Source organism: Mesocricetus auratus, unplaced genomic scaffold (assembly GCF_017639785.1).
Source record: "Mesocricetus auratus isolate SY011 unplaced genomic scaffold, BCM_Maur_2.0 Super-Scaffold_6723, whole genome shotgun sequence".
NCBI classification, from domain to species: domain Eukaryota; kingdom Metazoa; phylum Chordata; class Mammalia; order Rodentia; family Cricetidae; genus Mesocricetus; species Mesocricetus auratus.
This window is the reverse complement of record NW_024429183.1, coordinates 12,019,328-12,047,146: the sequence shown is the minus strand read 5'-3', so window position 1 is coordinate 12,047,146 and position 27,819 is coordinate 12,019,328. Positions and strand designations below refer to the sequence as shown.

At 44.9% G+C, this 27,819-nt stretch overlaps 1 protein-coding gene across 3 annotated transcripts; it reads right to left on the bottom strand.

The window, feature by feature from the left end:
• Window positions 1–384: 384 nt before the first annotated feature.
• Tmem170a (transmembrane protein 170A) lies at window positions 385–16,539 on the bottom strand. 3 transcript variants are annotated; one of them, XR_005873464.1, is made up of 4 exons: window positions 16,314–16,539; window positions 7,261–7,431; window positions 3,596–4,217; window positions 385–2,540 (listed from the first exon to the last, which is right to left on the bottom strand). XR_005873464.1 is itself a non-coding variant. In XM_040736657.1 (3 exons), the coding sequence occupies exons 1-3, from the start codon at window positions 16,444–16,446 to the stop codon at window positions 4,087–4,089; spliced, it is 435 nt and encodes a 144-aa protein (XP_040592591.1). In that variant the 5' UTR covers window positions 16,447–16,539; the 3' UTR covers window positions 385–4,086. The 3 variants fall into 3 exon arrangements, 2 of the variants coding, with proteins under 2 accessions (XP_040592591.1, XP_040592598.1); XM_040736657.1 differs by having other exon boundaries at window positions 385–4,217; XM_040736664.1 differs by having other exon boundaries at window positions 385–4,217; window positions 7,330–7,431.
• Between the last annotated feature and the right edge of the window lie 11,280 nt (window positions 16,540–27,819).

Sequence of the window (27,819 nt, the reverse complement as noted above, 5' to 3'; positions counted from 1 at the left end):
ATAAATGGGGGGGAGTTTTTTTTTTTTTTTTTTTTTTTTGGTTTTTCGAGACAGGGTTTTTCTGTGGCTTTGGAGGCTGTCCTGGAACTTGCTTGGTAGTCCAGGCTGGTCTCGAACTCACAGAGATCCGCCTGCCTCTGCCTCCCGAGTGCTGGGATTAAAGGCGTGCGCCACCAACGTTTTTAAAAAAGCAATTCCAGAGCCAGTGTGGTGGCACACCTATAATCCCAGCACTTGGGAGGCAGAAACAGGAAGAGTGCCACAAGTTCAAGGCCAGCCTGGGCTTCATGAAGAGCTGGAGGCCAGACAAGGATATAGCAAAACATTGCCTCAGATAAAAATCTAAAAACAAACAAGCAAATAATGCAATCCCAACTCAAAGCATTTAAAGTAATTCTTTATTGACAAACATTTATACTAGCATTAGAAATGTCAGTAGAAAAATAAATTTTAAATATGTTTCTAATGTACAAAGATTTGATCACTTGGACTATAGCAGTTAAGTGCAATAACCTAATATAAAAAGTTGAGCTGATTTTGGTCATAACCAGCCTTACATAGTATACAAGAAAGGAATACAACTTCACAAAACCTCCTGCACACGGACCACTAATGGCACCAGGGCTTCACATTCCAGGAAACAGTTCCTTAGGGAAGTTTGGCGTGTCCCACAGTGTCACAAGGACTTACTAGGGCAGTCAGAAGGACATTGGAATCAAAAGCTAACACACAATCTAATAACCTAATGGCCACAGGAAGGATGCCAGCATTTGCCGAGCCACTTGTCACTACGCCCAGAAGTGAGTCCTAAGGAGTATCTTGCTCCAAAGGAAGCTAGCAGCCCAGAGACACAGCTTGCTCACATACTCATCACTGCACCTTTGTACATGAACTTAATCTGTACCCCAAAATTCACTAAGGAATCAAGAGGTCAGCTTTTTGGTTGGGGGTTGCCTCCCTATCTCAGAATTTAAAGTGAGGGGGCGAGAAGTAGAAATATAAATGCAGGAATCAGCGTCCAAGAAAGTCCTTACAGGGAGAAAACTACTGAAGAAATTGTGTAAGGTGATGTGTTGAACACAAATCATGGCAAATAAATCTGCATTTTAGACAAGAGACAAGGGTAAGAAGACAAACAGGGATCAAAGTGGAAAGTATTCTTTGTTTAACACTCAACTGGTTTCTTCCTGAAAGCACTCAGTCTGTGGAGTATATAAACATTTATTCACAAAAGAATGCTTCATATGCATTGGGATAGATGAAACACTCAGTAATTTGAAGATACTTTTTACAGTTCAAGCTTTTGTTTTTGTTTTTAAAGAACATATAAACATAAGAAACAGATGGAAACAAAAACACCCTAACTTTTGTTTCTTGGTTATAAATACAAATAATCTAACATTTTAGTTGTGGATGAATATGTCCAGAAGTTATTAATTAGGGGGAAAAGTCCACCATCAAATGTTTAGTAAGCACTCTAAGGCGTCCTTCAGTAGATCCTTCCATAGACGATGCTGCCATCTCCCAGAATGCAGGGTACAACATTCCAGTTTCTCCATCTGAAACGATGTTTTCCACATTCACAGTCCCTGAGACTGAAAATGTAAATCTTGCCTGACGGTAGTGGTACACACCTTTAATCCCAGACAGATCTCTGTGAGTTCGAGGCCAGCCTGGTCTACAAAGTGAGTCCCAGGACAGGCTCCAAGGCTACACAGAAACCCTGTCCTGGGAAAACAAAAACAAAACAACAACAACAACAAAAAAAAAAAGCAACAACAAAAAATCAAAATCCTTTGTTGGAAGAAAGATTTGCTCTTTTTTTTCTGAGGAATATTAAGGGCCATTTATCTGCACTTTAATTGCCTACCAATTTTAATTGTCACTACAGTTTTAACAGGTGGTAGGCAAAAAGAAAGAGCCAATTATTTCTGTGGCCACCCCTGTAATTCCCCGCCCCCTGCCTTTCCTGGGCAAAGTGACCCTCTTGGCTATTTTATCTCAATTTAAAAATTAAGTGTGGGGGCCGGGCGGTGGTGGCACACGCCTTTAATCCCAGCACTCGGGAGGCAGAGGCAGGCGGATCTCTGTGAGTTCGAGGCCAGGCTGGACCGACGGCCTCCAAAACAATACAGAGAAACCCTGTCTCGCAAAGACCAAAACAAAAACAAAAAAAAAAAATTAAGTGTAGGGGGAAGGGAGCATGTGCACATTAAGTATGGGTAACCACTTGTCAACTTAAAGGGATTTTAAAGTTACATTATTTATTTACTTATTTGTACATATGAACAAACGTGGCTGTCAGAGGATAACTTGCAGGAGCCGGTTCTCTCCTTCCAACATGTGGGTCCCAAGAATCGAACTCAGGTCAGAGGGCAGTACCTTTACCTGCTGAACCATCTTGCTGGCTCCTCCTGGCTATTTTTAACCAGAAACCGAAAGCATATTGCTTGAAGATAAATGTATGTACTCACAGGTTGTCAGCCTTAATCTCATAATGAAAATTGTCCTTTAGAAATGTCAGCGTTAATTGCCAGAAGCTATGAAAACAGGTAACAACAAGAACATTGTACTTTATAAAAAACCGTTAGAATGACAGAAGGCACAACCCTTTCTACACCCTTCCCTTCTGAAGGTCACAGTTTGCAGCCTTTCTAGTGAAAACCAAAGTTAGGCAGTCAAGTTAAAAATTAAAATAGCTAAAATTAAGTTAAAAACTATGTCTTTTTCAGGATATAAATTCTCTTGAATAAAAATAAAAAGACCAGAGGGGTTGTATATGAAAAGAAAACTGTAGGCACTTTCTTGGAGTTGATACTCAAATACTGCAAAGTGGGCTGAATAGCCACTGATAGGTAAACACAGAAGGAAACCAATAACCACTAACTTATTTCAGAAGCTCCCTACAAGTTCTGGAGTCATCAAATAAACTAAAATCAGCAAGAAAAATTGTAACAATCCTGCAAGTGTCTTATTTGTGCCTGAATGTCCAAAGAATATCCTATCCGGTTTTGAAGTTCAACTCAAGTTACTTAAGAAAGTCTGTGTAAGCTGGGTGTTGGTGGCGCACGCCTTTAATCCCAGCACTCGGGAGGCAGAGGCAGGTGGATCTCTGTGAGTTCGAGGCCAGCCTGGTCTACAGAGCCAGTTCCAGGACAGTCTCCAAAACAATACAGAGAAACCCTGTCTCAAAAAAACAAAACAAACAAACAAACAAACAAACAAAAAGTCTGTGTGTTTCCAGAGAAAGTAAATCAAATAGATAGCATTAAAGGTGATAGATAGGTAAAGGTATCATGGATATTCTTTGGAAAAAGAGTCTCAATTAGGCATGATGGTGATGCCTAGAGTCCCAGCTACTCAGGAGGCTGAGGCAGGAGGATCACTTGAGCCCAGGAGTTTGGGTCAGCCTGGGTAACAAAGCAAGATCTCATGTCTTAAAAAAGAAAAAAAAAAAAAAAGAACAGAAAAGACATCTCAATTAGCTAGCTTATTTTGATCAAATGATAAATTCACATCATCTCTTAATATATATTAAATAATCAGAGGTCAGGATAGTTATCCATAAAATGTCACATTCACAGCAGTCACCTACTTTTGACAGTGGAACCGGAGCTGTTATTTTGAATTATACTTCAGTTCTTCTTCCTGTTAGAGTCCACCAGCAAACTCAGCTTTACTCTCATGACGATAAGGTTTTAGTACAGCACAGCCTGTTCCCTTCAAATTAAACAGCATTGTCCACTGTTTCTGTGGAACAGCAATGTTGCATTTTTGCAAATAATGATGCACATTCTTGTTGGAAAGATGCAGACTTGAGGCATTGTTGGCTTGGATGAAGATGTGCATGTAAAACTTAAGTGGCCACAAGAAAAAAAGCCAGGGAGCTCGGGTTGGCTGAGAACGAGAGCTGTCTACAAGGGTCTTCAATTGCTGGAGCCTTCAAATGAAGAAAGAGCTGTGATGGTCTTCCCATTCTTGTGCCCCCAAGTTGCTTCCATTTGAGGAATGAAGAAACCATGACACCGTCTCTTCCTTTTGAGGAGTATAAAACACAGGTGTGACATCACAGTGAAAGGACTACTGCTATAGAGTAGCTAGAATCCGTAAAAAAGAGACCACCACTACACAGAACGTCTGTCCAGTGCCCAGTGTGAGGGCTTCGAAGGGGATCATCTCCTTCCCTGCAGCTCGGTAAACCCCAGCAATCGCTGCACCTGGTTCAAATCAAATCATGTTAAAAGAGAAAAATAATAATAAAACAAAACCTAAGATTAATGACGTCACAAAAATATAACACTTAAATATTTCACTGTTGGGAGACAGGCTTTTTACATTTAATTATGAAAGCAGTCTCATGTTTCCTGCCCTTTCTGGTGACCACACGAACTTTCTTTATGTGGCTTGCAAGTCAGCATTTAGATTTATACTCCCTAAGATTGAGCATCTCATCTATACTGAGTGATCTAAAGTGACAGTCAAGATGACAAGACAAGACAGCAATTCCCGACATCTCTCTTCACTCCTGTGCCAATTAACCCCATTCCTATCACTCACTGAACGAGCACCAAATACATTCTTGGTAATGAATGACAATCTACTGAGACAGATCAAGAAATGTTTCCAGGCCACAGGGAATCCCAGCTCCACTTCCTGTTACACTGAGGTTCCATGTGAGGAAGAAAGAAATGAGGAAGAGAGCACACAGGATTCTGAGTCACAAAGCAAGCTATTCAAAGGGCACCAGGGCAGAGAACTCAGGGTCCCTTCTGTTTCCCAGGTCACTGTGTTCCTTATTACTCTCTACAGCGTCCTGCAGACAGCGAGCACAGCACAGAAACATTTGTGTCACCCAGACACCCCATCTAACACTCTGCACAAACACCTGTGTGGACCCAGACACCCCATCTAACACTCTGCACAAACACCTGTGTCGACCCAGATACCCCGCCCCCATCTAACACTCTGCACAAACACCTGTGTGGACCCAGACACCCCATCTAACACTCTGCACAAACACCTGTGTGGACCCAGACACCCCATCTAACACTCTGCACAAACACCTGTGTCGACCCAGATACCCCGCCCCCATCTAACACTGCACAAACACCTGTATCGACCCAGACACCCCATCTAACACTCTGCACAAACACCTGTGTGGACCCAGACACCCCATCTAACACTCTGCACAAACACCTGTGTGGACCCAGATACCCCATCTAACGTTCTACACAAACACCTGTGTGGACCCAGACACCCCATCTAACATTCTATATAAACACCTGTGTGGACCCAGACACCCCATCTAACACTCTATATAAACACCTGTGTGGACCCAGACACCCCATCTAACACTCTATATAGACACCTGTGTGGACCCAGACACCCCATCTAACATTCTATATAAACACCTGTGTGGACCCAGACACCCCATCTAACACTCTATATAAACACCTGTGTGGACCCAGACACCCCATCTAACATTCTATATAAACACCTGTGTGGACCCAGACACCCCATCTAACACTCTATATAGACACCTGTGTGGACCCAGACACCCCATCTAACGTTGTACACAAACACCTGTGTGGACCCAGCTATCCATCTGAGAGTCACAGAAACTCATAGAACACAAGAATCAAGTATCTACAGGCAGGCGGGGATGTGGTTCAATGATAAAATACATGCTTAGCATGCGCAAGGCCATGGGTTCCATTCTCAGCATCCCAAAAAGAAAGGAAAACTACACATTTTTAAACTGTGACATTAATGTGTTTTAACAAGCAAACAGTGTTAGATATTTGACTTTGCCTCCAGTGGCAATCAATACCACTACTGTCTCAGAGGGCAAGTGTCATGGCGCCTCTGTAACTGAGCTTCCTTGAAAAGGAAAAAAAGAAGCCTGAGGAACCTAATCTGGGCCTTCGCATGAAACATATAGACAATGAGGGAAGAAAGGAAAATCCTACAGAGAATACGAAGAAGAAAAGAAACTACCCCAAATCCTTAAAACAGAAATGAGCACATCTTCAGTTACTGTGTGCCAACTACTGTGCCAGGTACTCTACTGAAACTGAGCCACCTCATCTAATCAGCATTCAAGGATGGGGGTGGTCAGGTCATCCCTGTTTTACTGATAGGAAACCAGTCCCAGAGGCCAGAAATTCAGTGTGGATACTGCAGCACTAAGTGACACAGTTAGAACACAGAAACTAGGCTACAATGCCTCAAAAAAAAAAAAAAAAGAGTCAAACAGACCAATGGACATTTCTGCTCAGCGAGGGGCTTAAATTCACAGAGAAAATAAAATAAGGTGACAAATTAGGAATGTTACATTCCTATGTTTTTTTATTATACATGCATATATTTAAGTCCACACCAAAATACAATCTGTGGCTATTAATATACATATAATTTTTTAATTTTATGATGCTTACATTTTTACTTCTAGAAAATACATATGCTTCTATGAAATTATTAATTTAAAAGTGATTTAAGCCAGGACAGCCTCCAAAGCCATAGAGAAACCCTGTCTTGAAAAACAAAACAAAAAAAATGTGATTTAAGCTTATCATTTTGTTCCCTCTAATTGTGTTAGTGATATGAAACAAAAAAAAAGATTAAAAAGAGAAGCAGGTTTGGGGCTGGAGAGATGGCTCAGAGATTAAGAGCACTGGCTGCTCTTCCAGAGGTCCTGAGTTCAATTCCCAGCAACCACATGGTGGCTCACAACCACCTGTAATGGTGCCCTCTTCTGGCCCACAGGCATCATATATGCAGGCAGAACACTGTATACATATCTTTAAAAAAAAGAAAAAGGAAAAAAGAAACACACCCTAAAGAGTGGAAGGAACTATCGAACGCTTCTGCAAAGCCGAGTCAAGTCAAATTGGAACAAAAAGACGCTGAAGCTTCTGAGGCCAAACACTTCTATTTTGCTAGTGGCCTGTGGAAGCCAAAGAGATTAGTCAGGTAAGGGGCTTGAGAGTTAAAAAACAAAGCAAAACCCCAAAAGGAATACATTTTAAAAAAACACACTTTAAAGCTAATTCTTTAAAATGCATTGTGTGTGTGTGTGCACATGCAACACACACCTTTTTCCCTCCCAGTGCTAGAGACCAAGCCCAGGGCTTTGTCCTCACTAGGCAAGCATTCTCCCACCGAGCTACACTCCCAACCACCCCCAACCCTCCCTTATTTTTAAAATGAGGTGACCAATCACATTCCAAGCTTTGGACGGGTATTTGAATGCTAACATACTTGTCAAGACTCCAGCAGAAATTGGTCCCACGATGCCCATCATCAGGATGCCTACAGACATGAACCTACCATATTTGTGATGTCTGAGGGTGAAGAGGGCCAGGAGTCCGGCAGGGACATGAAAGAAGACAGAAGACACAAGTGCCCACAGGAACACACCATACCACATCTCTGTGAGGGCAGAGAAAGACACAGTTGGAGTCACTATCTTCCCCAGTGAGGCCCTGCCAAGGGGTCCAGGCCCAACCACTGCACCCACGAGGCCCATTCTCACCAGTGTTTAGTTGTAGTCTAGTGGTAGTCCAGGCTGGCTTCGAACTCACAGAGATTGCTTGCCTCTGCCTCTTGAGTACACCACCCCTGCCCAGTATTTGTTTTGTTTTTTTAAAGTAGGGAAATTTTTATTTAAAACTAGATTTATTTATTTTATTGTATGTGTTAGTATTTTGCATATATATATATATATATATATGCATGTATGTGCACCATGTTCCTGCTTGTTGCTCATGGAGGTCACAAGAGGGCACTGAATCCCCTAGAACTGGAGTTACAGATGGTTGTGAGACACCATTTTTAAGTGCTGGGAGTTGAAACTGGGTCCTCTGCAAGAGCAACAAGTGCTCTTAACTTCCTAGTCATCTCTCCGGCCCCTTGTTTTTGTGTCACAGTGTTCCATCATGTGGCCTAGAATAGCCTCCTACTCATATGTATCTGAAGCTGGCCTTGAACTCTGAACCTCCTGCCTCCCTTGAGTTGGTGAGTTGGTATTATAGGGATTTGCCATTATGCCAGGCTTTACTGAAGATTTTTTTTTTTTTTTTTTTTGGTTTACCAAGACAGGGTTTCTCTGTGGCTTTGTGTCCTGTCCTGGTACTCCCTCTGTAGACCAGGCTGGCCTCAAATTCACAGAGATCCATCTGCCTCTACCTCCCGAGTGCTAGGATTAAAGGCGTGCACCACCAACTCCCGGCTCTGCTTGTTTTTTGAGACAGGGTTCCTCTGTGTAGTAGTCCTGGCTGTCCTGGAATTTTCCTTTGTAGATGAGGCTGGCCTCTCAAAATCACAGAGATTCGCCTACTCTGCATCCCAAGTGCTGGGATCAAAGGCTTGTGTCACCACCACCCAGCAAACCACTACTCTTTTAAGATTTACTTTTAACTATGTGTCAATATGTGCACTTGTGTCATGAAGTCACAGAGGCCAGAGGGTTCAGAGTCCCCTGGAGCTGGAGTCACAGGTGATGGTCAACCTCCTGATATGGGCACTGGGAACCAAACTTGGGTTCTCTGCAACAGCAGCGCATGCTCTTAACCCTGAGGGATCTGTCCAGACCTCAACCTCTATTCTTTTTTTTTTTTTTTTTTTTTTGGTTTTTTGAGACAGGGTTTCTCTGTGGCTTTAGAACTAGCTCTTGAAGACCAGGCGGTCTTGAACTCACAGAGATTCGCCTGCCTCTGCCTCCTGAGTGCTGGGATTAAAAAGCGTGTGCCACTAACGCCCAGCTCCAACCTCTACTCTTTTTTTTTTTTTTTGGTTTTACGAGACAGAGTTTCTCTGTTTTGGAGGCTGTCGGTCCAGCCTGGCCTCGAACTCACAGAGATCCACCTGCCTCTGCCTCCCGAGTGCTGGGATTAAAGGCATGCGCCACCAATGCCCGGCTCCAACCTCTACTCTTAAGATGACTCTAATTCAGATATTAACTTTTTCCCCCCTTTCTGATGCTAGAGATGGAACCCAGAACTTCACGCACACTTAGCACACACTGGCCAATAGTACTCAGTTCCCAGGTTGACATAAAAAATATCTCTAGAACATGCCAAATGTCTCCAGAGACCAAACCACCCTGATCAAACACCATTGGCTTGACTGAAGCAGAATGTTTACAAGAACACTGACAGTGACAGCCACACAGGTGGATGGATTTCATCATGAGGAGCTCAGGTCTACATACGAAGTGTCCCTCTTGGGCTCATACACTGAGGGCTTGGTCTCTAGCCAATAGTGCTATCCCAGGAGATGGTAGAAAGGAGTTGGGGACTAGATAGAGGAAGTGGGTCACCGGGGGTACCCTGACTCCTTCCTAGTCCTGCTTCTTGGCTGCCCTGGGGAAGCAGCTCTGCTCCACCAGGCCATGGTACCTCAACACAGGCCCCAAAATAGTGCATCCAGAAGACTACAGACCACATGTGGTCTCTGACACCTTGAACCTAGGTCTTTGGGGACTGGATGATTTTTTAAAAATATGTATGTGAATGGGTACTTTGCCTGTATACATGTGTGCGACATGCCTGGAACCCAAGGGGGCCAGAAGTCCCTGGAACAGGAGTTACAGCTGGTTGTGAGCTACTATGTGGGTGCTGGGAATTGAACCTGGGTCCCCTGGTTAAAAGCCAATGCTCTTAACAACTGAGCCATCTCTCCAAACTCCTGGGTGATTCTTCAGAAAACTTCATAGATGCCCCATCTAGGGCTCAAAGCCTGTTGAGGATAACTAATAACTGACAGTGTTTGGTCTGGTGACTATCAAGACAGTTACAAAGGGTGTCAAAGCTTCCAGAGTGACTCACATCATAGTCCCCAGCACTTGGGGAGCTGTTGCAGAAGGATCACTATGAGTTCGAGGTCAGCCTGGGTCACAGATACTGTCACAAAACAAAGCAAAGCAAAATGAAACAAGCAAACAAAAAACCATTTTGGAGACTTTTTTCTGCTAGACTCCCATCACTCTTGAAACTATTATAACCCACTGAAGTACAGGGCCTTGGAGAAAGTTCCTTGGGGACTCTAAGAAGGCTGCTGCCCCACAGTGAACAAATGAATGTGAATTCGCCTCCAGGAATTTACAGCAGTAACCACCCAGTGATGTCCAACACCACAAGGATGAGAATACCACTGACCAGAGGCTGGACCTCTCTGTGCTGCTGCAGTAGGCGTGTCTTACTGGCTGCCCAGATCATGTGTGGTGAACGTGCCCTGACTCACCAGAGACACATCATGCTAGTAATTCCCTCATCTGTGAGTCTGGCCTAGGTGTGGGTTGAAGTGTTTTTCCCCAAATTCACACTAAGTCTGAGAGCACTATGATTTGTCTTTTGAGACAGGGTCTCACTGTGTAGCCCAAGCTGGTCTGGAACTCACACAGATCCAACAGCCTCTGCCTACTGAGTTCTGGGATTAAAGGTGTTCATCACCTTTAACTGTCTTATAAGAGAGAGATTAACTCCCCCACTCACACACCCTCCCCCACGGTAACAAGGCAGCTCCCTGAAAGGCAGGAAATAAGTCCTCACCTTTACCTGACCCTGGTTAGCACCCAGATCTGACTTGTGGCTCCCAGAACCAAGGAAACAAGCAGCTGTTTAAATGTCTAGTCTGTGGAATTGCTTTACAGCAAACTGACTGAGACACCTACACACTCACTCATTGCTACTTCCCTTGGAGCATGGCACCTTCCTAGGGAGGCTACCAGGGTCCTGTTGGCACCGTTCCGGGCTAAGGGACAGCAGCCCACAGGGATGCACCACCCATCACACCCTGAGCCGCCTGTGTTAGCTACTTCAGTGCCCACATATAGTGTTACATTAAAACACTGCGTGGGGAAAGAAAGGCTTTATTACATGAAATGAGTAGTTTATAAAAATACTCTCAGGATAATTACAACACTTTAAAAACTGAGATCTACAAAACACCTTAAAAAAACTAAGTGATTTCTTTTTAATCTACTGCACCTCAATTTACCAACTGTTTAATGGCTATTTTATTGATCGACGTGGAGTTCTTTTCATCCCCCTGGCTCATCACACGGTCAAAAATGTTTCCCTGTCTTACAACATTTCCTTGTTCACTGCTTCAAATGCAGTGCATTGTCAGCTGTGTTTTCCTTGGCAGCTCTATTGTTGGTTTTCTGTTGCTGTAACACAATCTTTTTTGGCTCAAGGTTCTGTAAGCTGGGAAGTCCAAGACTGAGAGGCCACATCTGTGAGGGCTTCTTTTTATTTTTTCCTGTGTGTGTGTATATGTGTGTGTGTGTGTATGTGTGTGTGTGTGTGTGTGAGAGAGAGAGAGAGAGGGAGAGAGAGAGATCACATGTGTATGGGCACATATGTGGAGGCAGAGATTGTCATTGGGTGTCTTCTTTGATTGCTCTCTTCCTTATGTATTGAGGCAGTCTTTCACTTAAATGCAAAGCTCACCAATTCAGATAGTCTAGCTAACCAACTTATTCTGGGGATCCCTTCTTTACCTCCCAGATGCCAGGTTTACAAGTAGGTCACCATGCCCACACCTCATTTTTGTTGATACTGGAGATCCAAGCTCTGGTCCTAGTGGTATCAAAGCCCTGGATTCATTCAATCTTGAGCAAGATATATGCATACACCACACACAGAGCTTTCAGGCAATAGAAAAGCAAAGACTCGTGAAGAGCTGCATCCCCCAGATGATACTGAATTAACAAAAGGGTTTGCGGATGGATAGCTTTCTGCCTGAGTCATCTTGGCCCCAAGATCTCCAGTCTAGAAGAGCAGGAACAGGAGTGCCAGGTAAGCAGGCAACCATCCTTTCACTTGGTTCTATTCTGACCTTAAGTCCCAGGTCAAACAGCTGAATAAATTCTGACAGCTCCTGGGCGGACCTTTGTAAAGCTGGGGCTGTAAGCAGACCACATCTGTCCTCCTGGGAACCACAGTCTTGTCCAGTGCTGGAACTAGGCTGCCTGGATGCTCATGGCCCGTCAGCCTGCATCACTCTTCACTCCTTGCTTGCCAACTATCTCCTATCTGCCAGGAGATCCATGAGGGGCCTCCCCTCCTCTCTAACAATGACTTGCCCTCCTATCTAACAAGGACCACCAACTGTGGCCCGGCACACCTCTCCTGATACTACTTGACTTAGTAGGTATGCTATTGCTAAGAAGAGACACTATGACCAAGCAGCTCTTACAAAAGAAAACATTTAATTGGGGGCTTGCTTAATTTCAGAAGGTCAGTCCATTATCACCAGGGCAGGAAGCAGACAGCCATGGAACAGTAGCTAAGAGCTTCCATCCCGACCCACAAGCACAAAGCTCACCCCCAGTGACACACATCTTCCAGTAAGGCCACACTTTCCCAAAACACTTCCTTCCCAAAACAGTTCTACCAACTAGGTACTGAGCATTAAAACATATGAGCCAATGGGGGGGGGCAATTCTTATTCAAACCACCACAATAGCCAAGGCTGGCCTTGAATTCAGGATGGAGCCCAGGATGGTTGACCTCAAATGCACAACCATCCTGCCTCAGCCATCCAATTGCCATGCTTACAGGTGCGTGCTACCATAGCAGGCTTGATCACCATATGTAAAACTCCATCCCTTGACACACTTCAGCTACTACTCTGTCCCTCACCTCCTGTCTCATACTCACCACCAGATAGGGTGTCCTTACTTTTCTCTATGTCTCTCCACCGGAATGAATGACCCATAAGAGTGGCTTTGTTTTGTCTGTCAAGGCCTTTCTAGCAGATACTACAACATAACCAGAAGGCTGGAGAGATAACTCAGCAGTTATGAGCTAATGCTGCTCTTGCAGAGAACCAGAGTTCACATTTCAAAACCCACATTGGGCAACTATTTGTAACTACAGTTCCCAGAGATTCAACGCCCTCTTCTGGCCACTATGAACACCCATATACATATGCTCATACACATAAGTAAAAATAAATCTTAAAAATACAAAAACAGAGCCGAGCGGTGGTGGCTCACACCTTTAGTCCCGGCATTCGGGAGGCAGAGGCATGCAAATCTCTGTGAGTTTGAGGCCAGGCTGGCCTACAGAGCAAGTTCCAGGACAGCCTCCAAAACAATACAGAGAAACCCTGTCTTGTAAAACAAAAAACAGGGCCTGGAGAGATGACTCAGAGGTTAAGAGCATGGGTTGCTCTTCCAGAGGTCCTGAGTTCCCAGCAACCATATGGTGGCTCACAACTATTTATAGTGGGTTCTGAAGCCCTCTTCTGACACATGCAGATAGAGCACTAATATATAAAAAATAAATAAATCTTAAAGAAAAAAAAACCAGGTACACCACAATCAGTAAATATTTGTTCAGTGAATGAATAACTGACTTGCCCAAGTTGGATCCATTCTTGACTGCAACAACAGTGTTGCTTAATTTGACATTACTTTAGTGAAATCCATATCTTCAGAAAATGAATGTTATTTCTGATTGTGACAAATGACAACTAAAAGCCAGTCATGGTGGTGCAGGCCTTCACCTTAGCACTAAGAAGGCTCAGGTTCTCTGGCACCCTCAGCTGCACAATGAGACCTTGTCTCAAACAAACACAAAGAGACAACAAAAGAAATTTGAGCAAGTTAGAATGAGAATTTGGCAGAATCCTAAATGGCTAAATTGTACAGGCAGGTTTAAAAAAAATCAATTCAAAGCTTTTTAGTACAGAGAAACCACAGAATATTTTAGGGCAATGATCTGCCATGAGTTGGCATAAATTACAAATAACCTTTTCTGTGTGACCAAAATAGAGGAAAACAACCTCAGGACCCTGAATATGATTCCCAGTAAGAGGTCTTTAGTATCTCAAACTAGGATCCCAACTTCAAGTGCCCATTATAACCAGAATTCCAAATAACGATGAGGCATTGCAGGGAGGGGATGTATTTACTGTTGCTCACTGGTCAACTTGAGGTCAAGGGCTGTATGTACTACATTAGCCCTTAAGATTAGCACATGGGGATCAACGAGGGCTTTACCCTCATCCATGTTTATGCCTCCAGCCTGGAGTCCACACCGGACCAGATGGACACCTGATAAAGGAGTGACTCTAGGTAAACCATACTCTCAAGTCTCATATCCATAGAAGGATAGAAGTGAATTGACACACATATTGCATATTACATTTTCAGAAGGGAGTCTGGAGGGATGGCTCAGCAGTAAAGAGCAGTTGCTGCTGTGCCAGGCAGTGGTGGTGCACACCTTTAATTCCAGCACTGAGGAAGCAGACGCAAGAGGATCTCTGTGAGTTCCAAGCCAGCCTGGTCTACAGAGTGAGTTCTAGGATGTGTGGGGCTACACAAAGAAACCCCGTCTCAAAAAACAAAACAACAAGCAGTTGGTGAATTTCCAGAGGACCCAAGTTCAGTTCCCAGCAAGTTCCAGGTTAGGATCAAAACAAAAAGCTGAAGTAAAACACTGGTGTAAATGACGCTAAAGAGTCAGGACAATCAAATGCAATGTGTAATTCTTTTTATTTATTTATGCAGCCCTGGCTGGCCTGGAACATGCTATGTAGACCAGGCTGACTTTTCTCAGTTCACTAGGCCATCTGCCTTTTTCTTTCTTAATGAACTGCCTCTTTCTCTCACCAAATAAAAACAAAAACAAGATGAAAAACAAAAAAGGCTAAGAGTGATTGCGGTTCTTCCAGAGGACCCCAGGTTTGATTCCCAGCACTTACGTGACATAGCTCACAACCAATCACCTGTAACTAACTATATCTCTGGTTTCACATAGCTCACAACCAATCACCTGTAACTAACTATATCTCTGGTTTCACATAGCTCACAACCAATCACCTGTAACTAACTAACTATACCTCTGGGGTCACAGGGGGCACCTGCACTCATGTCCACATAACAAAACACACACATGTATTTTAAATACTATTTTTTAAAGAAAAAAGAAAGCTGGGAAAACAAAAAGAAGAAAGCTATTTGGTTAACTGGAGAGATTTAAATAAGACCTGTTTAACATCACTTTATCAATGGTAAGTATTTTAGAAGTGTCGTGATTTGGGGGCACTCAAAGAACACATCCCTGCTCCAGAAGAATCATACAGTGTCATGACTGATGCAGTACAGGAAGTTAAAATGTGATGTGTATACACATGCACATAGGTGTGGCAGAGAAAGAGCAAGACCCAAAATAGTCATGCTTTGCATAATGGCATTTCCATCAATACAGGCCAAACATTCAACTGTGGCCCCATAACCTAAAGTAGCCTGTCACCTAGGCTTGCCTAACTACATGGGTGATGGTCTCACACTACCTAATGAGCCCCAGTTTTTAAGCAGTGTGTGTCTTTGACCACAGAACATGAAGCATATGGGTATTGGTTATACTGTGTTCTAATTTCTCAAGTTTGGAAAATTCCCAAATATTTGAAGAGAAGAAAACGAACAAAAAACAAGACTGCTTTACTGATTTAATCCTCTGAAATTATAAATTCTTCATCTTTTGGAAAGGGTCTCCAGAAAGGGGTTCATGTGTAATTTTAGTTTAGTTTTTTTTTTTTTCTTATCACTGTCAGGAAACAATCTGAGCATCCCGACTCTCGTTTTAGGCAGGATCACAAGCTAACATCTTCAGCTGCCGCAAAAATAGACAACCATTTTGTCAGCAACTACACAGGGAGGTCCCAGGTGTCCACCGAGAGGCGCCTGGCAGTCGCTGCCCAGTGAATGAGAATCACAGACGCCTGGCTTAACATTCAATTCCGCCTTCCCATATTCCTTTACGATGTCTCTGGCCCAGCTTCACGGTTTACGAAATCCAAGTTTCAATTTTGCTGGGGCACCCTAATTCCCCCTCTGTCATACCCCCCACCCCAGTCGCCTAGCCTCCAAAAATCCAAAACAAATGATCATGCCCTCCCCCTTATTATTGATCCCAGGGGAGGTAATTCTCCTCCCCTCAACTTTGTCAACTCTGGCAGCTCCACCGTGGAAACGTAACTTTGAAAGCTCTCCTGACAGGAGGCGGCGGAGCTCGAGTGGGAAGCAAGAGCGATTCAGAAGTTGTGTCTAAGTTCAAGGTGTGGGTGGGAGAGCCCGCAACAGGTTTGAGCAAGTGATTCCTACATAGACAAGCTGGAGGGGAGGAGATGGGTGTAGGACAGAGTCAGAGGACAGGGTCTCGGAGGGCGTCAAGGGGCATTCCCTAAGACAGGACAGGCGTCGCCCCAAGGCACCGGGGTACCACTCCGAGGCTGCCTCGGCCTCGCCCTGGCCGGGCCGGCGACAGGTGCGCAGTGCGCAGGCGCGGGGCGGGGCGTACCTGGGAAGGAGCAGAGCGAAGTGGAGTTGGGGCACAGGGTCCCATTGCCCACCCGCGGCACGAGCTTCAGGCTGAGGATCTGCTGCATGAGCCCGGCCGACCCACCGCCGCCGCCGCTCTCCTCGGGCTCCATCCCGCCGCCATCCACCGCCCGGAATTGCCGCGGAGCCCGGCACCTCCGCCACCACAGCGTCACCTTTGGCCGGCCCTCTTCTCCCGCCCACCCCAACGGCGCTACTAAGTAATTGTTTCCCCTTCCAATCACAGGGCGCCGCAGATGGAGGGGGCGGGGCGACGATTGTTCCCGCCTCCTGGAGCTGCGTTCGACTGGAGATGACTCCTCTCGGTTTGCTGTGCCCCCTAGTGTCAAGTCCCTCCTGTTCCGTCTGGGTGCGTTGGGGTTCTGCCCTCTGCTTTCGTGCCATCTCTAAATAGGACAAGTCCAGTGAGATTGCTCAGCCGGTAGATGCTCTTAACGGCCAAGCATAAGGGATCTGAGTTCCATCCCTAGGACCCACATGACAGAAGGTGAGAACCTGCTTCCATGGGTTGTCCTTTGAACTTCACGTGAACTGTGAACTGTGCACATGCACATACACTTATATGAATACATACATAAATAAATATTATAAAATACAGCACCAAAAATACATAGATAAAAATAAACGAAAGAGCCAATAATGCACTCAAATTTCTGTGTAGGGCGGGGAACGTATTAACAGAGAACCAGCCTAGGTGCACAATAACATTCTGGATTCCAACCCTAGTTGCTTAGCATGTAAAAGGCTGTAGGTTCAATCACAAACAACCACTAAACAAAAATAAGACGTTAACTGAGCGGTGGTGGCGTTCAACTTTAATTCCAACACTCGAGAGACAGAGGCAGTCAGATCTCTGTGAATTCGAGACCAGCCTGGTTAATGGAGCAAGTTCCAGGACAGCCAGGGCTACAAAAGAAACTATGTCTCCACCCCACCACCACTACCAAAACAAAAGAAATGTGTTTTGGATTTTGAGTATGTACTGGCTGTTTTTGTGTATCTGCTTGACACAAGCTGGAGTCATCAGAGAGGAGGGAGTTGTGGAAATGCCTTCATGAGATGCAACTGTAAGACACAGACAATGGTGGATGGTGTCACCCTGGGCAGGCTGAGCAAGCCCTGGAAAGCAAGCCACTAAGCACGTCCCCTCCTTGGCCTCCGCATCAGCTCCTCCTGCCTTCAGGATCCAGCCCTGTTTGAGTTCCTGTTCTGATTTCCTCCAGTGATGGACCATGATCTGGAAGTGTAAGCCAAATAAACCCTTTCCTCCCCAAATTGCTTTTTTGGTCATAGTGTTTCCTCCCAGCTATAGAAACCATAACTAAAATAGAGTGTATACATACATTTTCCCAGTCATCTAGTCTCTCTCTCTCTCTCTCTCTCTCTCTCTCTCTCTCTCTCTCTCTCTCTCTCTCTCTCTCTCACACACACACACACACACACACACACACACACAATTTTTCAAATGGGACATTAACTATGAATCAAGTTAAGAAACAAGAGCTTAGTGTAGATAGATCTCTGCCAGTTCCAGGCCAGTCTGGTCGACAAAGCTACACAGAGAACCTTGTCTCAAATCACCCCCCACAGAAAAGTTACAATGTGAAAAATACTTGAGTCCCAGTTGGGTTTGGCAGTCCATGCCTTTAATCCCAGCTGTTGTTAAAATGCTTAGGTTTATCCAGTAAGGAGACACAGACTGCAACTCAACGATCCCACGTGGAGTTTATTGGTGGAAGGGGAGGGAAAAGGGGGGTGAGAGGTAACCAGCCCATGCAGAGAAGAGAGAGAGAGAGATAAGATATGAGAGAGACAGAGTAAGATGAGAGTAAGAGCCAAAGAGAGAGAGCAGGAGCAAGAGAGGAAGAGAGCGTAAACGGGCAGGGGTCAGTCCTTTAAAGGGGTCCTTTGCACCTGCCTGGTTCTCACGGAACTCTGGGCTGGCCAGAGTGTTGCCTGAGCGCATCCTGCCAGGTAACAGGGCAGGCCAGAGTAATGCCTGAACCTTTCACCAGCACTCAGGAGGCAGTGATCTCTGTGAGTTCAAGGCCAGCCAGAGCTACAAACAAAACAAAAGAATATGTGCTTCCTCATGACATAGAATTATCCCTATTCAGTAGGTAGTTGGAGGAAGTGAACTTACTTTAAATCAGAAAGTGTCATGTGCAGAATACACAGCATTTCCCTTTCAAGGACATTAGTATAAAACGGCTAATTAGCATCCTGAATCCTTCTGAAGCTGAATTTTAAAATGCTTCCAGTGTCTGTTCCATAACAAGGCTGCTGTCAACCAGGACTCTTATTGAAAACAAAAATACTAAAGTGTTGAAAGTCAAGAACTAATTACTAAATGTTTTTTCCCTTCAGTGCATCGTCAAGGTTGCCAGAGTCCAGGTCAAGCGGAAGTACCCTTTATTTTGGGGTTACATAACAGCTGACTGTGTACCAAAGCAGGAAACACTATTTTTAATTTAGAATCCTATCACCAGCCTATGACTGGAAGCTTATTTTTAAGGTTAACTTTATTTTTATTTGTGTATATGTGTCTGTCTGTGTAGTGTACGGCACTTGTGTGCTGGTGTAAAATTTCCTGGAATGCCGGGCGTTGGTGGCGCATGCCTTTAATCCCAGCACTGGGGAGGCAGAGGCAGGCAGGTCTCTGTGAGTTCGAGACCAGCCTGGTCTACAAGAGTTAGTTCCAGGACAGCCTCCAAAGCCACAGAGAAACCCTGTCTATAAAACAAAACAAAACAAAGCAAGTCTCCTGGAGCTGGAGTTACAAGTGACCGTGAACTGCCTGACTTGGGTGCCTTGGACCTCTGGAAGAGCGGTAAATGCTCTTAACTGCTGAGCCATCTCTCCATCCCTGAACTGAGAGATTCAAAGAAAGAACGAGATGCGAAGGACTCAGAAAATGTGATTTCTTATGCCTTTTCTAACGAAGTGTTGCATGGACTAGGGCAAAGGGTAAAAAGTAGGGAGCAAGGAAGAGAGGGCGTAATGCCAGAAATGGGGGATTAACCAGAATGTCACCACATCCTCTTTGTAAAAGGCCCAGCAGGAAGAAGTGTCCGCAGAAGAATAATGAAATCACTTTCAATCTATCAACGACATGGTTACTAGAAATTTAATGACTGGGAAAGTAAGGAAGGGAAAGAGAAAGGAAAGGAAAGTGTGGGAGCTGATTGTTGGTGCTTTCTCTTCTGTAATCACACAGAACTTAGGAGTCTGAGACGGGAAGGCCAACCAAGAGTTCTAGGCCAGCCTGAGCTCCACAGTGAGTTCCAGGCTGGCCTGGTCTACAGTGTGAGCCACGGTCTCAAAAAATAAAGCGATGTGCCAGTGAGTTGGTTCATTGGATAAAGACACTTGCCACATAAGCCTAATCAGCTTGAGTTTGATTTCCAGAATCCACGTAAAGGCGAAAGAAGAGAACCAACTCCATGACGGTATTCTGTGGTCACACATGTGCCAATGTGCACACACATGCCTACACATGGTAATAATTGTTTGTTTTTTGTTTTTGAGATTGGGTTTCTCTGTGTAGCCCTGGCTGTACTGGAATTCACTCTGTAGACCAGGCTGGTCTGAATGAAACCCAGAGATAGGCCGCCTCTGCCTCCTGAGTGCTGGGATTAAAGGCGTGCACCACCCCCATCTGGCTAATAATGGGTGTGAATGTTCTCACTGTTTGTATGTCTGTGCATCACATGTGTGCCTGATGCCCTAGAGGCCAGAAGAGGATGTCAGGTTCCTTAGAACTGGAGTTACACACAGATGTGAGCTGACATGTGGGTGCTGAGTATCAAGCCCTGTTCCTCTAGAACAGCAACCTACTCTAAACACTGAGTTATCTCTCCATCCCACAAATGAGAGAGAGAGAGAGAGAGAGAGAGAGAGAAAGGGAGAAAGAGAGAGAAGCTGGATATGGTGATACAGGCCTTTTAATCCCAACACTTGGAATTCCTGAGTTTGAGACCAGTCTGGTCTACATAGCAAGTTCCAGGAGAGCCAGGGCTACACAGAGAAACCCTGTCTCAAAAAAAAAAAAAAAAAGGAAGAAGAAGAAGAAGAAGAAGAAGAAGAAGAAGAAGAAGAAGAAGAAGAAGAAGAAGAAGAAGAAGAAGAAGAAACCACTGGGAGAAATTAGTAGTACTTAAAAGCTAAATCAACTTAATAACTTATAAGGGAAAGGACAGCTCATCTCATTCAGGCATACAGATCTCAAAGAGAGCGAGTTGTGGTGACACACACTCTTAGGATATTCTGAAGAAACAGAGGCAGGAAGATCAGTAGTTTGATGCCAGCCTGTGCTATACATTTTGTGGGACTTGGTGTTACATGCCTTTAATCCCAGCACTTGGGGGCGGGTGTCAAGGAGGGTAGAGCTTTGTGAGTTCGAAGCCAACTTGGTCTACATAGTGAGTTCCAGGAAAACCAGTGATATACAGTGAGACTCTGTATCAATTTCTTTTCCTCGAGAAATTGTCCTGTTATCCCCTTCAGTGGAGTAAATGTGCTGGCTAGGAAGATCCTATATTCAAGGTAAGTGTAAGGAACAGATCCGTCAGTAGAGGGCAGTGCGACAAACGCCTTCCTGAAAAGCTTAATGTAAGTAACCCTACTCCACCCACTCTAGCCAAGATGTGATTCCTTGAAACGACTGCTGCGATGGGAATCGCTAAATTAAGAGCATTGACTGCTCTTCCAGAGGACCCAGGTTCAATTCCCAGCACCACATGACAGCTCACTGTCGTCTATAACTCTACTTCCAGAGGACTTGACACCCTTACATGCAGCCAAAACACCAATGTACTTTTTTTTTTTAAAAAGCCCTGGAAGTAAGCATGAAGGCAGTTTATAATCTTGAATAGAATAAAGACTTCAGAGAAAAACACAAAATTCAGAAGCCATAAGGAAGACTTCTCTTGGAACTTTGAAATTAGGTGACAGCTAGTGGAATCTGAATGTGGAGCTGTGGTGATATGACTTCATATATACAAATGTGCCACCCAATCAAGTTTATACTCACAGTGTGCAGCTGGTGTATACCAGTTGCATCACAATATCACAAAAGAGCTGTGTGAATTGCTCCTTTGGGTTTTGGTTGTTTGGTTTTTTGTTTTGTTTTCACTTTTAAAAAATTTACTTATTAGCCAGGCGTTGGTGGCGCACACCTTTAATCCCAGCACTTGGGAGGCAGAGGCAGGCGGATCTCTGTGAGTTCGAGACCAGCCTGGACTACCAAGCAAGTTCCAGGACAGCCTCCAAAGCCACAGAGAAACCCTGTCTCGAAAAAAAAACCAAAAAAATTTTTACTTATTTATTATACACAGTGCGTGTATGTGTGTGTGTGTGCATGTGCGCGTGCACGAGCGCTTGCGAGCACACCTGCCACAAGCATTAAGCTGAAGGTCAGAAGACAGCTTTTTTTTTTTTTTTTTTTTGGTTTTTTTCGAGACAGGGTTTCTCTGTGGACACAGGACTCTGGGAGCAAAGTGCCACTCATTGACTTAGATACATCAGCAATTGTAACCCATTTATACTGGTCTATAGTAAAATGTAGTTTGAATAAGTGGATTTTCCACACAAGGCACACAGGCAGTGCACATACATATATACATGTAGGTACTCAGGCATATGCATGAAATAAAAAAATATCACCACACCTGCCTTTGCCTCCCAAATACTTGCATTAAAGGCCTGTGCCACCGCACCTGATGGTATTTGCCATTTCTTTGTATTGTTTTTGGAGGCTGTCCTGGAACTCCCTCTGTAAACCAGGCTGGCCTCGAACTCACAGAAATCCACCTGCCTCTGCCTCCCAAGTGCTGGGATTAAAGGCGTGCGCCACCAACGCCCGGCTCTGACTTTAGGTTTTTATTAAGACCTATTAGAACTTGTGCTATAGACAGGTGAACCTCTCTGAGTTCAAGGTCACCTTAGTCTGCATAGGGAGTTTCAGGATATCCAGGGCTACATTGTAAGACCCTGCCTCAAACAAACAAATGAATAAACAATGAAAAGAAATAGTAATTGCCACTGGGCCAGTGAGATGACTCAGTGGATAAAGGTGTTTGCTGGGTCAGCCTGATGACCTAAGTTCCATTCTGCGATGAACACAGTGAAAAGAGAGAATGAACCCCACAGCTGTCTTCCCAACACTCACTGCCCCACGAACAAACAAACAAATGTAGTAAAAATTGTGAATGCCAGAAAAACCTCCTTTACCCTCTCCCTTTCCATTTACAGACAAGGTCTTGATCAAATGAGGCTCAGGCTAGCCTGGACCTCATTTGGTCTTCAACTTGTAGCAATCCTCCAACCTCAGCTTTGAGAGTACTGGGATTCCAGGCATGAACCACGTGGACCCATGGGAATCTGCGAACAAACCTTACCCCATTCATTTCTTTTCACAGATTTGTCTTCCACAGAACCCCACCCTTGTAAGTCTGAAACTGTTTTCCTTAGTTCTGTCGTTTCTCTAAAATGCCTTTGTGGTATCTAATTTCTATTTTATTTACTGTTAGTGGTAGTGATTGTGTGTGTATGAAGGTGTCCGCATGCCACAGGGAGCATGTGGAGGTCAGAGGGTAACCCTCCAGAGTTGGTTTTCCCCTCTCCCTGTAGGATCAGAGATGGAACTTAGGTCATTAGGATTTGATGGCACATCCTCTTACCCACTGAGCCCACTTTGCTGGCTCTACAAATTCTTTTTTTTTTCTGGGGAGGTGGGAAGGAGATGTAGGGGAGAGATTCTGGGGCCTTGGGCAGACTATGTAAGTGTTCCACCACTAAACCATATCCCAGCCCCAGCTATTCTCAAATGAGCTACCTAGTGTTGTAAACTGATGCTTTGGGTTACCCCTTTTTCCCTGTGTGATTTTCCCCCCAGGAAATTGTTAATAAACTTTTATCTTCATGTTAACCTGCCTTCTTGTTTATTTGCTAGATAGGACTTGCTATGTAGCCCAGGCTAGATTTAAACTCACTCTGCAATCCAGGCTGGCATCAAATTTGGGGCAATCCTTTTACATCATCTCCCAACTGCCGAGATTACAGGTACGCATCACACACACTCAGCTCAGTCTATCTTCTTACTGCAGAGTCCCCAGCTGAAAACCTGTGATATCTTTTCTACAAGGTCTAGCCTGGGAACTGGTATGCTCGCCCTTATGCTATACTGTACCAGCCAAAGCAAGTCAAAGCACAGCCCAGATTCGGGGTGTGAGTGGCAGGGTGGGGTAGAGAGAAAGGCACATCTGCTTTGTAGCAGGAGCTATAGTCTATTGCAGTGTGAATAGAGTCATTGCTGGTTATTCATTGGTTATGTCGTCCTTAACCGTCCCACGTGGCACTGCCAATCAAGGCTGGGCAGGCTTCAGTGATGACTGCACTTCGGCAGAGTGACAAGCCACTTGTACCCAGCAACACAAATCTCTCTCTCTCTCTTCTGGATCCCTAGACTTGTCTTTTCTGTCCCTAGTCAGCCAGGCTACCTGCTGCCTTTGTCCTGAACCTCATCTGGGTTGATTTTGAGGGTTGTTTGGAACCTGCTGTGCTAGGATACTCACCCTGTGCTTGATCTGAAGTCCAGGGTTCACCCCGAGGCTGAGGTGCTCTGTGTGCAGTTGTTGGGTGTGTGTGGCAGGGTACAGAGGCACCTCCAGAATCAGAGAAAAGTGAAGGAGTCACATAGCTAAGCATGGAATACAGCACTATTCATGTCATCACTAGAGCCCGTGACCTGAGCCACAGCAAAGGAAATTCATGGGTTGCCATTGTCAGACGAGGTGCTGAACCGTACACTGGAATCTTCTGTCCTCAGCTCTGGCATCCTAAGCTGCTAAGTTAATTCATCTTACGGTGCCTGTATATACAATAGCAGCTAGGATGATCTGTTCCTAGGCTGATTCTCTCATTTGACAGTGGACTCCTTTAGGGAATGGGTGCAGCTGGTTACTTTTATCTGCAGTGACCAGCACAAAGCAGGAAGGCAGGATGGGGAAGAATATGCAGGCAGGGAAGGAATTAAGCTGAGGGACTGCAACTGCCCTTCACTATTTTTGGTTTTTGGGATATTTGTAGACAAGTGCTTGGGTGATTCTCTAACTTCAAGGGGTCATGCCACAGTCAAGGACAAATGATACCAGTTCCTAAGCCTATGGTGTGGTCCTCTGGGACCATTAATGTTGAAGTCAAAGTTGTGAGTTTTTTTTCTGGTGATGGAGGCAGGGGAAGTTCAAGACAGGCATAACTGTCCTGGACCTCACTCTGTAGACCATGCTGGCCATGAACTCAGAGATCCACCTGCCTCTGCCTCTTGATTAAAAGATATGCTCCAATACCACCTGGCAAAGCTGTGAGTTTGAGTCCCAACTCATATGTTGATCTGTATGAACCAAGTCTTTCTGCTGTGGACCCCCAAATCCACACATTGCAGCCTTGTGCTGGGTGTGGTGAGGGCAGGAGGCCTGAGTTTGAGGCCAGCTCAGACAACACAGTGAGCCATCAGAGAAGAACGCCAGAAAGAATAAATCCTAACTCCCAAGGGTGTGGCATTAGGAGGTGGACTAGAAGGCTGAAGCCCTCACAATGGGATAGGTCCCTTTACAAAGCAAGCCGGAGGCTGGGACAGTGGCACAGGCTTGTAATACCAGTGCTTAGAAGGCACAACCCGGGCTACTTAGGTACATAGTGAATTCCAGGCTACCTGGGGTGCTATTCTAATAAGTGACAAGCCCTGGTCTCAAAAATAAATAAGCCCGAGAAAGCTGTCTGTCCCTTCTGTGTAATCACGGAACTAGAAGTTCTATCTTTACGGAAGCGCCATTCTTTAGACATTGCCAGCACCTGTGTGGTTTATAAATCACACAGTCTGTGCTGATGGACCTTCATGGTCAACTTGACTGGACTGAGAATTACCTAAGGGATTAGTAAAGCATGCCTCTGGGTGTGACTGTGAGGGCTTTATCTGAGACCATTAGACCACGATGGCTCTGACCTAATGAGTGGATAACTGACTCCCAGCGTGATGGAATTATTGGAAGGTGGTCAAAAGCAGGAGCTAGCTGGAAGAAGCCCATCGCCGGGGCATACCCTCAGGACTGTATCGCGCTCTGGCTCATTCGTGTATCTCTCTTTTGTTTGTTTCCTGGCCACCATGTTGTGAATTGCTCTGTTCCACTGTAGTCACAATGAAATGGCATTACTGAAACCCCAAGCCATCTCTCCAGCCCTGGTTCCTTCCCTGCTAAGTTGCTCTTTCTGAAGAGCTATGAGAAAAGTGATACATATACAGTCTAACATATTTTGTTATGTTAACCTAAGTAGATAAAGGTCATTTTCTGAGCTGCCCATTAATAAAATTGGGGTTTAGCCAGTCTTTAATCCCAGCACTCAGGAAGCAAAGGCAGGGCAGATCTCTGTGAGTTTGAAGCCAACCTGGTCTGTATAGTGAGTCCCAAGCCAGCTAGGGCTATGTAGAGATGCCCTCTCAAAAATAAACAAACAAATAAATAAAACTGGGGCTTTAAATAACATGCTCACACTGTCAGTGTGGGAGAAATAGGATTTTATGTGGCTTGAAGCTTCTAAAGCTTGAGAGGTGAAGGGTGGTGAGAGTATAAATCTCAGTAGGTAGCATGCTTGCCCAGCATGTCTGAAAGCCTAGGTTCAATACCAATACCACATGAAACAGATATGGAGGCATAAAGCCTTTATCCCAGCACTCAGGAGGTGGAGGAAGTGAAACAGGGCAAAGGTTTCTCCATCTTGTCTCAGTTGAAGTCATCTTTGGTTTCTGCCCCATGCCCTGAAAAGTCCTGTGGGAAAGCACCTAACCCTGCTCTGGAAAATGGTGGTCAAAATGCTCCAGCTAACTTCGTCTTCTTGGCTCTTGTTAGATTGCTTGCAACTGCAACTGCCAACCAGCCTGTAGTTTTTCTGTGGATTTTTATTTATTTGTTGCCTTAAAATATTCCTTGTAATATGCATTCAGAACTGCTCTGTGAGAAGTGTTTCTCAGCAAGAATTTTGGTCATGCTGAGTTGTCTCTTTGGATCCCTAACCTACAATAGCGGATGGATCATAAGTTCTAGATCATACTTTGGAGATAGCTTAGTGGGCAAATCATTGCTGTGCTGAGGACCTAAGTTCAAATTTCCAGAACTCACATAAAAGCTGACCTCCGTGTGTGTGTGTGTGTGTGTGTGTGTGTGTGTGTGTGTGTGTGTGTGTGTGTGTAATCCTGTAATCTCTGGATTCCTACAGTGAAATACGAGGTGCAATCAGGAGATCCCCAGAAGCTCACAGACCAGCTAATCTCGTGTGTTCAGTGGAAAAAACAAGACACCCTGTTTCAGAGAAGATAGAGATGGCTCTGAGGTTAAAAGCACTGCCTTCTCTTCCAGAGGACCTGGGTTCAATTACCATTACCTACATGCTGGTTCACAATACACGTACATACCTACATTATGTATTGTTTTGGAGGCTGTCCTGGAACTCATTCTGTAGACCAGGCTGGCCTGGAACTCAGAGATCCACCTGCCTCTGCTTCCCGAGTGCTGGGATTAAAGACGTGCCACCGGCACCACCAGGCTGGTGGAAGATCCTGGTGCCTGAGGATAAATATATAGCCCTGGTGAACAATGAGGAAAGAGAGTATGTGAAGAACTGTGATAGTTTGTGTCCAAATGCCAGGTCAGGATCCAGGAATATGAGAAGCAGGCTGGAGAACATGAAGACCATCTTTGACCAGATGACCAGTGATCACTTGAATGAAATTTTCCCAGAAACCAAGCTAGACAAGAAGTATCCATAATGGCCTCACCAGCCCATTGAGACCCTGTGGCACAGGCCAGGAAAGAGCACCAGCCCTTCATTCCAAACTCTGGACATTAAAGTAGAACATTTACATAGTGAAAATAAAAAGACAGGAGCTCTCAGCTACTGCTCCAGGGCTATTGTCTGCTGCCATGCTCCCTGCCATGATGGTCATGGACTCGAACCCTCTGAAACCATAAGTCCCAAATCAGATGCTTTCTCTAAGTTGCACTGGTCATGGTGTCTTATCATGGCAATAGGAAAGTAACTAAGACATGAATGTATGCACATATGCACACACATCTGTTTCAGGTCATTTTTAGTTACATAGTGAGTTTGAAGAAAGCCTAGGCTACACGAGCCTCTCCTCCCTCCCCCCAAAGAAAACCCTGAAGTCTTCAAACCACATATTCTGCCGTTTGTCCTGAATTCCAGCAGTTGTTGAAGGCCACACCTAAGCTGAGAATCAGGAGCCAGCTACCATGACGATGGCTACGTAGCAACAACTGAGAGTTCCCGAATCAGTGTGTCCCTGTGTGATTTGCAGGGCTCCGTGTGGACTCAAATCCACTTCCTTGTCCTCACGTCAGGAAGGAAGCCTGCCCTTCTTTTAAACATTTACTGTTCACTTTCTGGCTGTT

Bases quoted from the DNA above. Each gene is read 5' to 3' on its own strand.
- Tmem170a (XM_040736657.1), bottom strand. From the start codon at position 16,446: ATGGAGCCCGAGGAGAGCGGCGGCGGCGGTGGGTCGGCCGGGCTCATG. The intron at 7,432-16,313 runs GTACGCCCCGCC...CTGCCCTCACAG, and splicing joins TTCGCTCTGCTCCTTCCCAG to AGATGTGGTATGGTGTGTTC. The intron at 4,218-7,260 runs GTATGTTAGCAT...GATTTGAACCAG, and splicing joins TTCTGCTGGAGTCTTGACAA to GTGCAGCGATTGCTGGGGTT.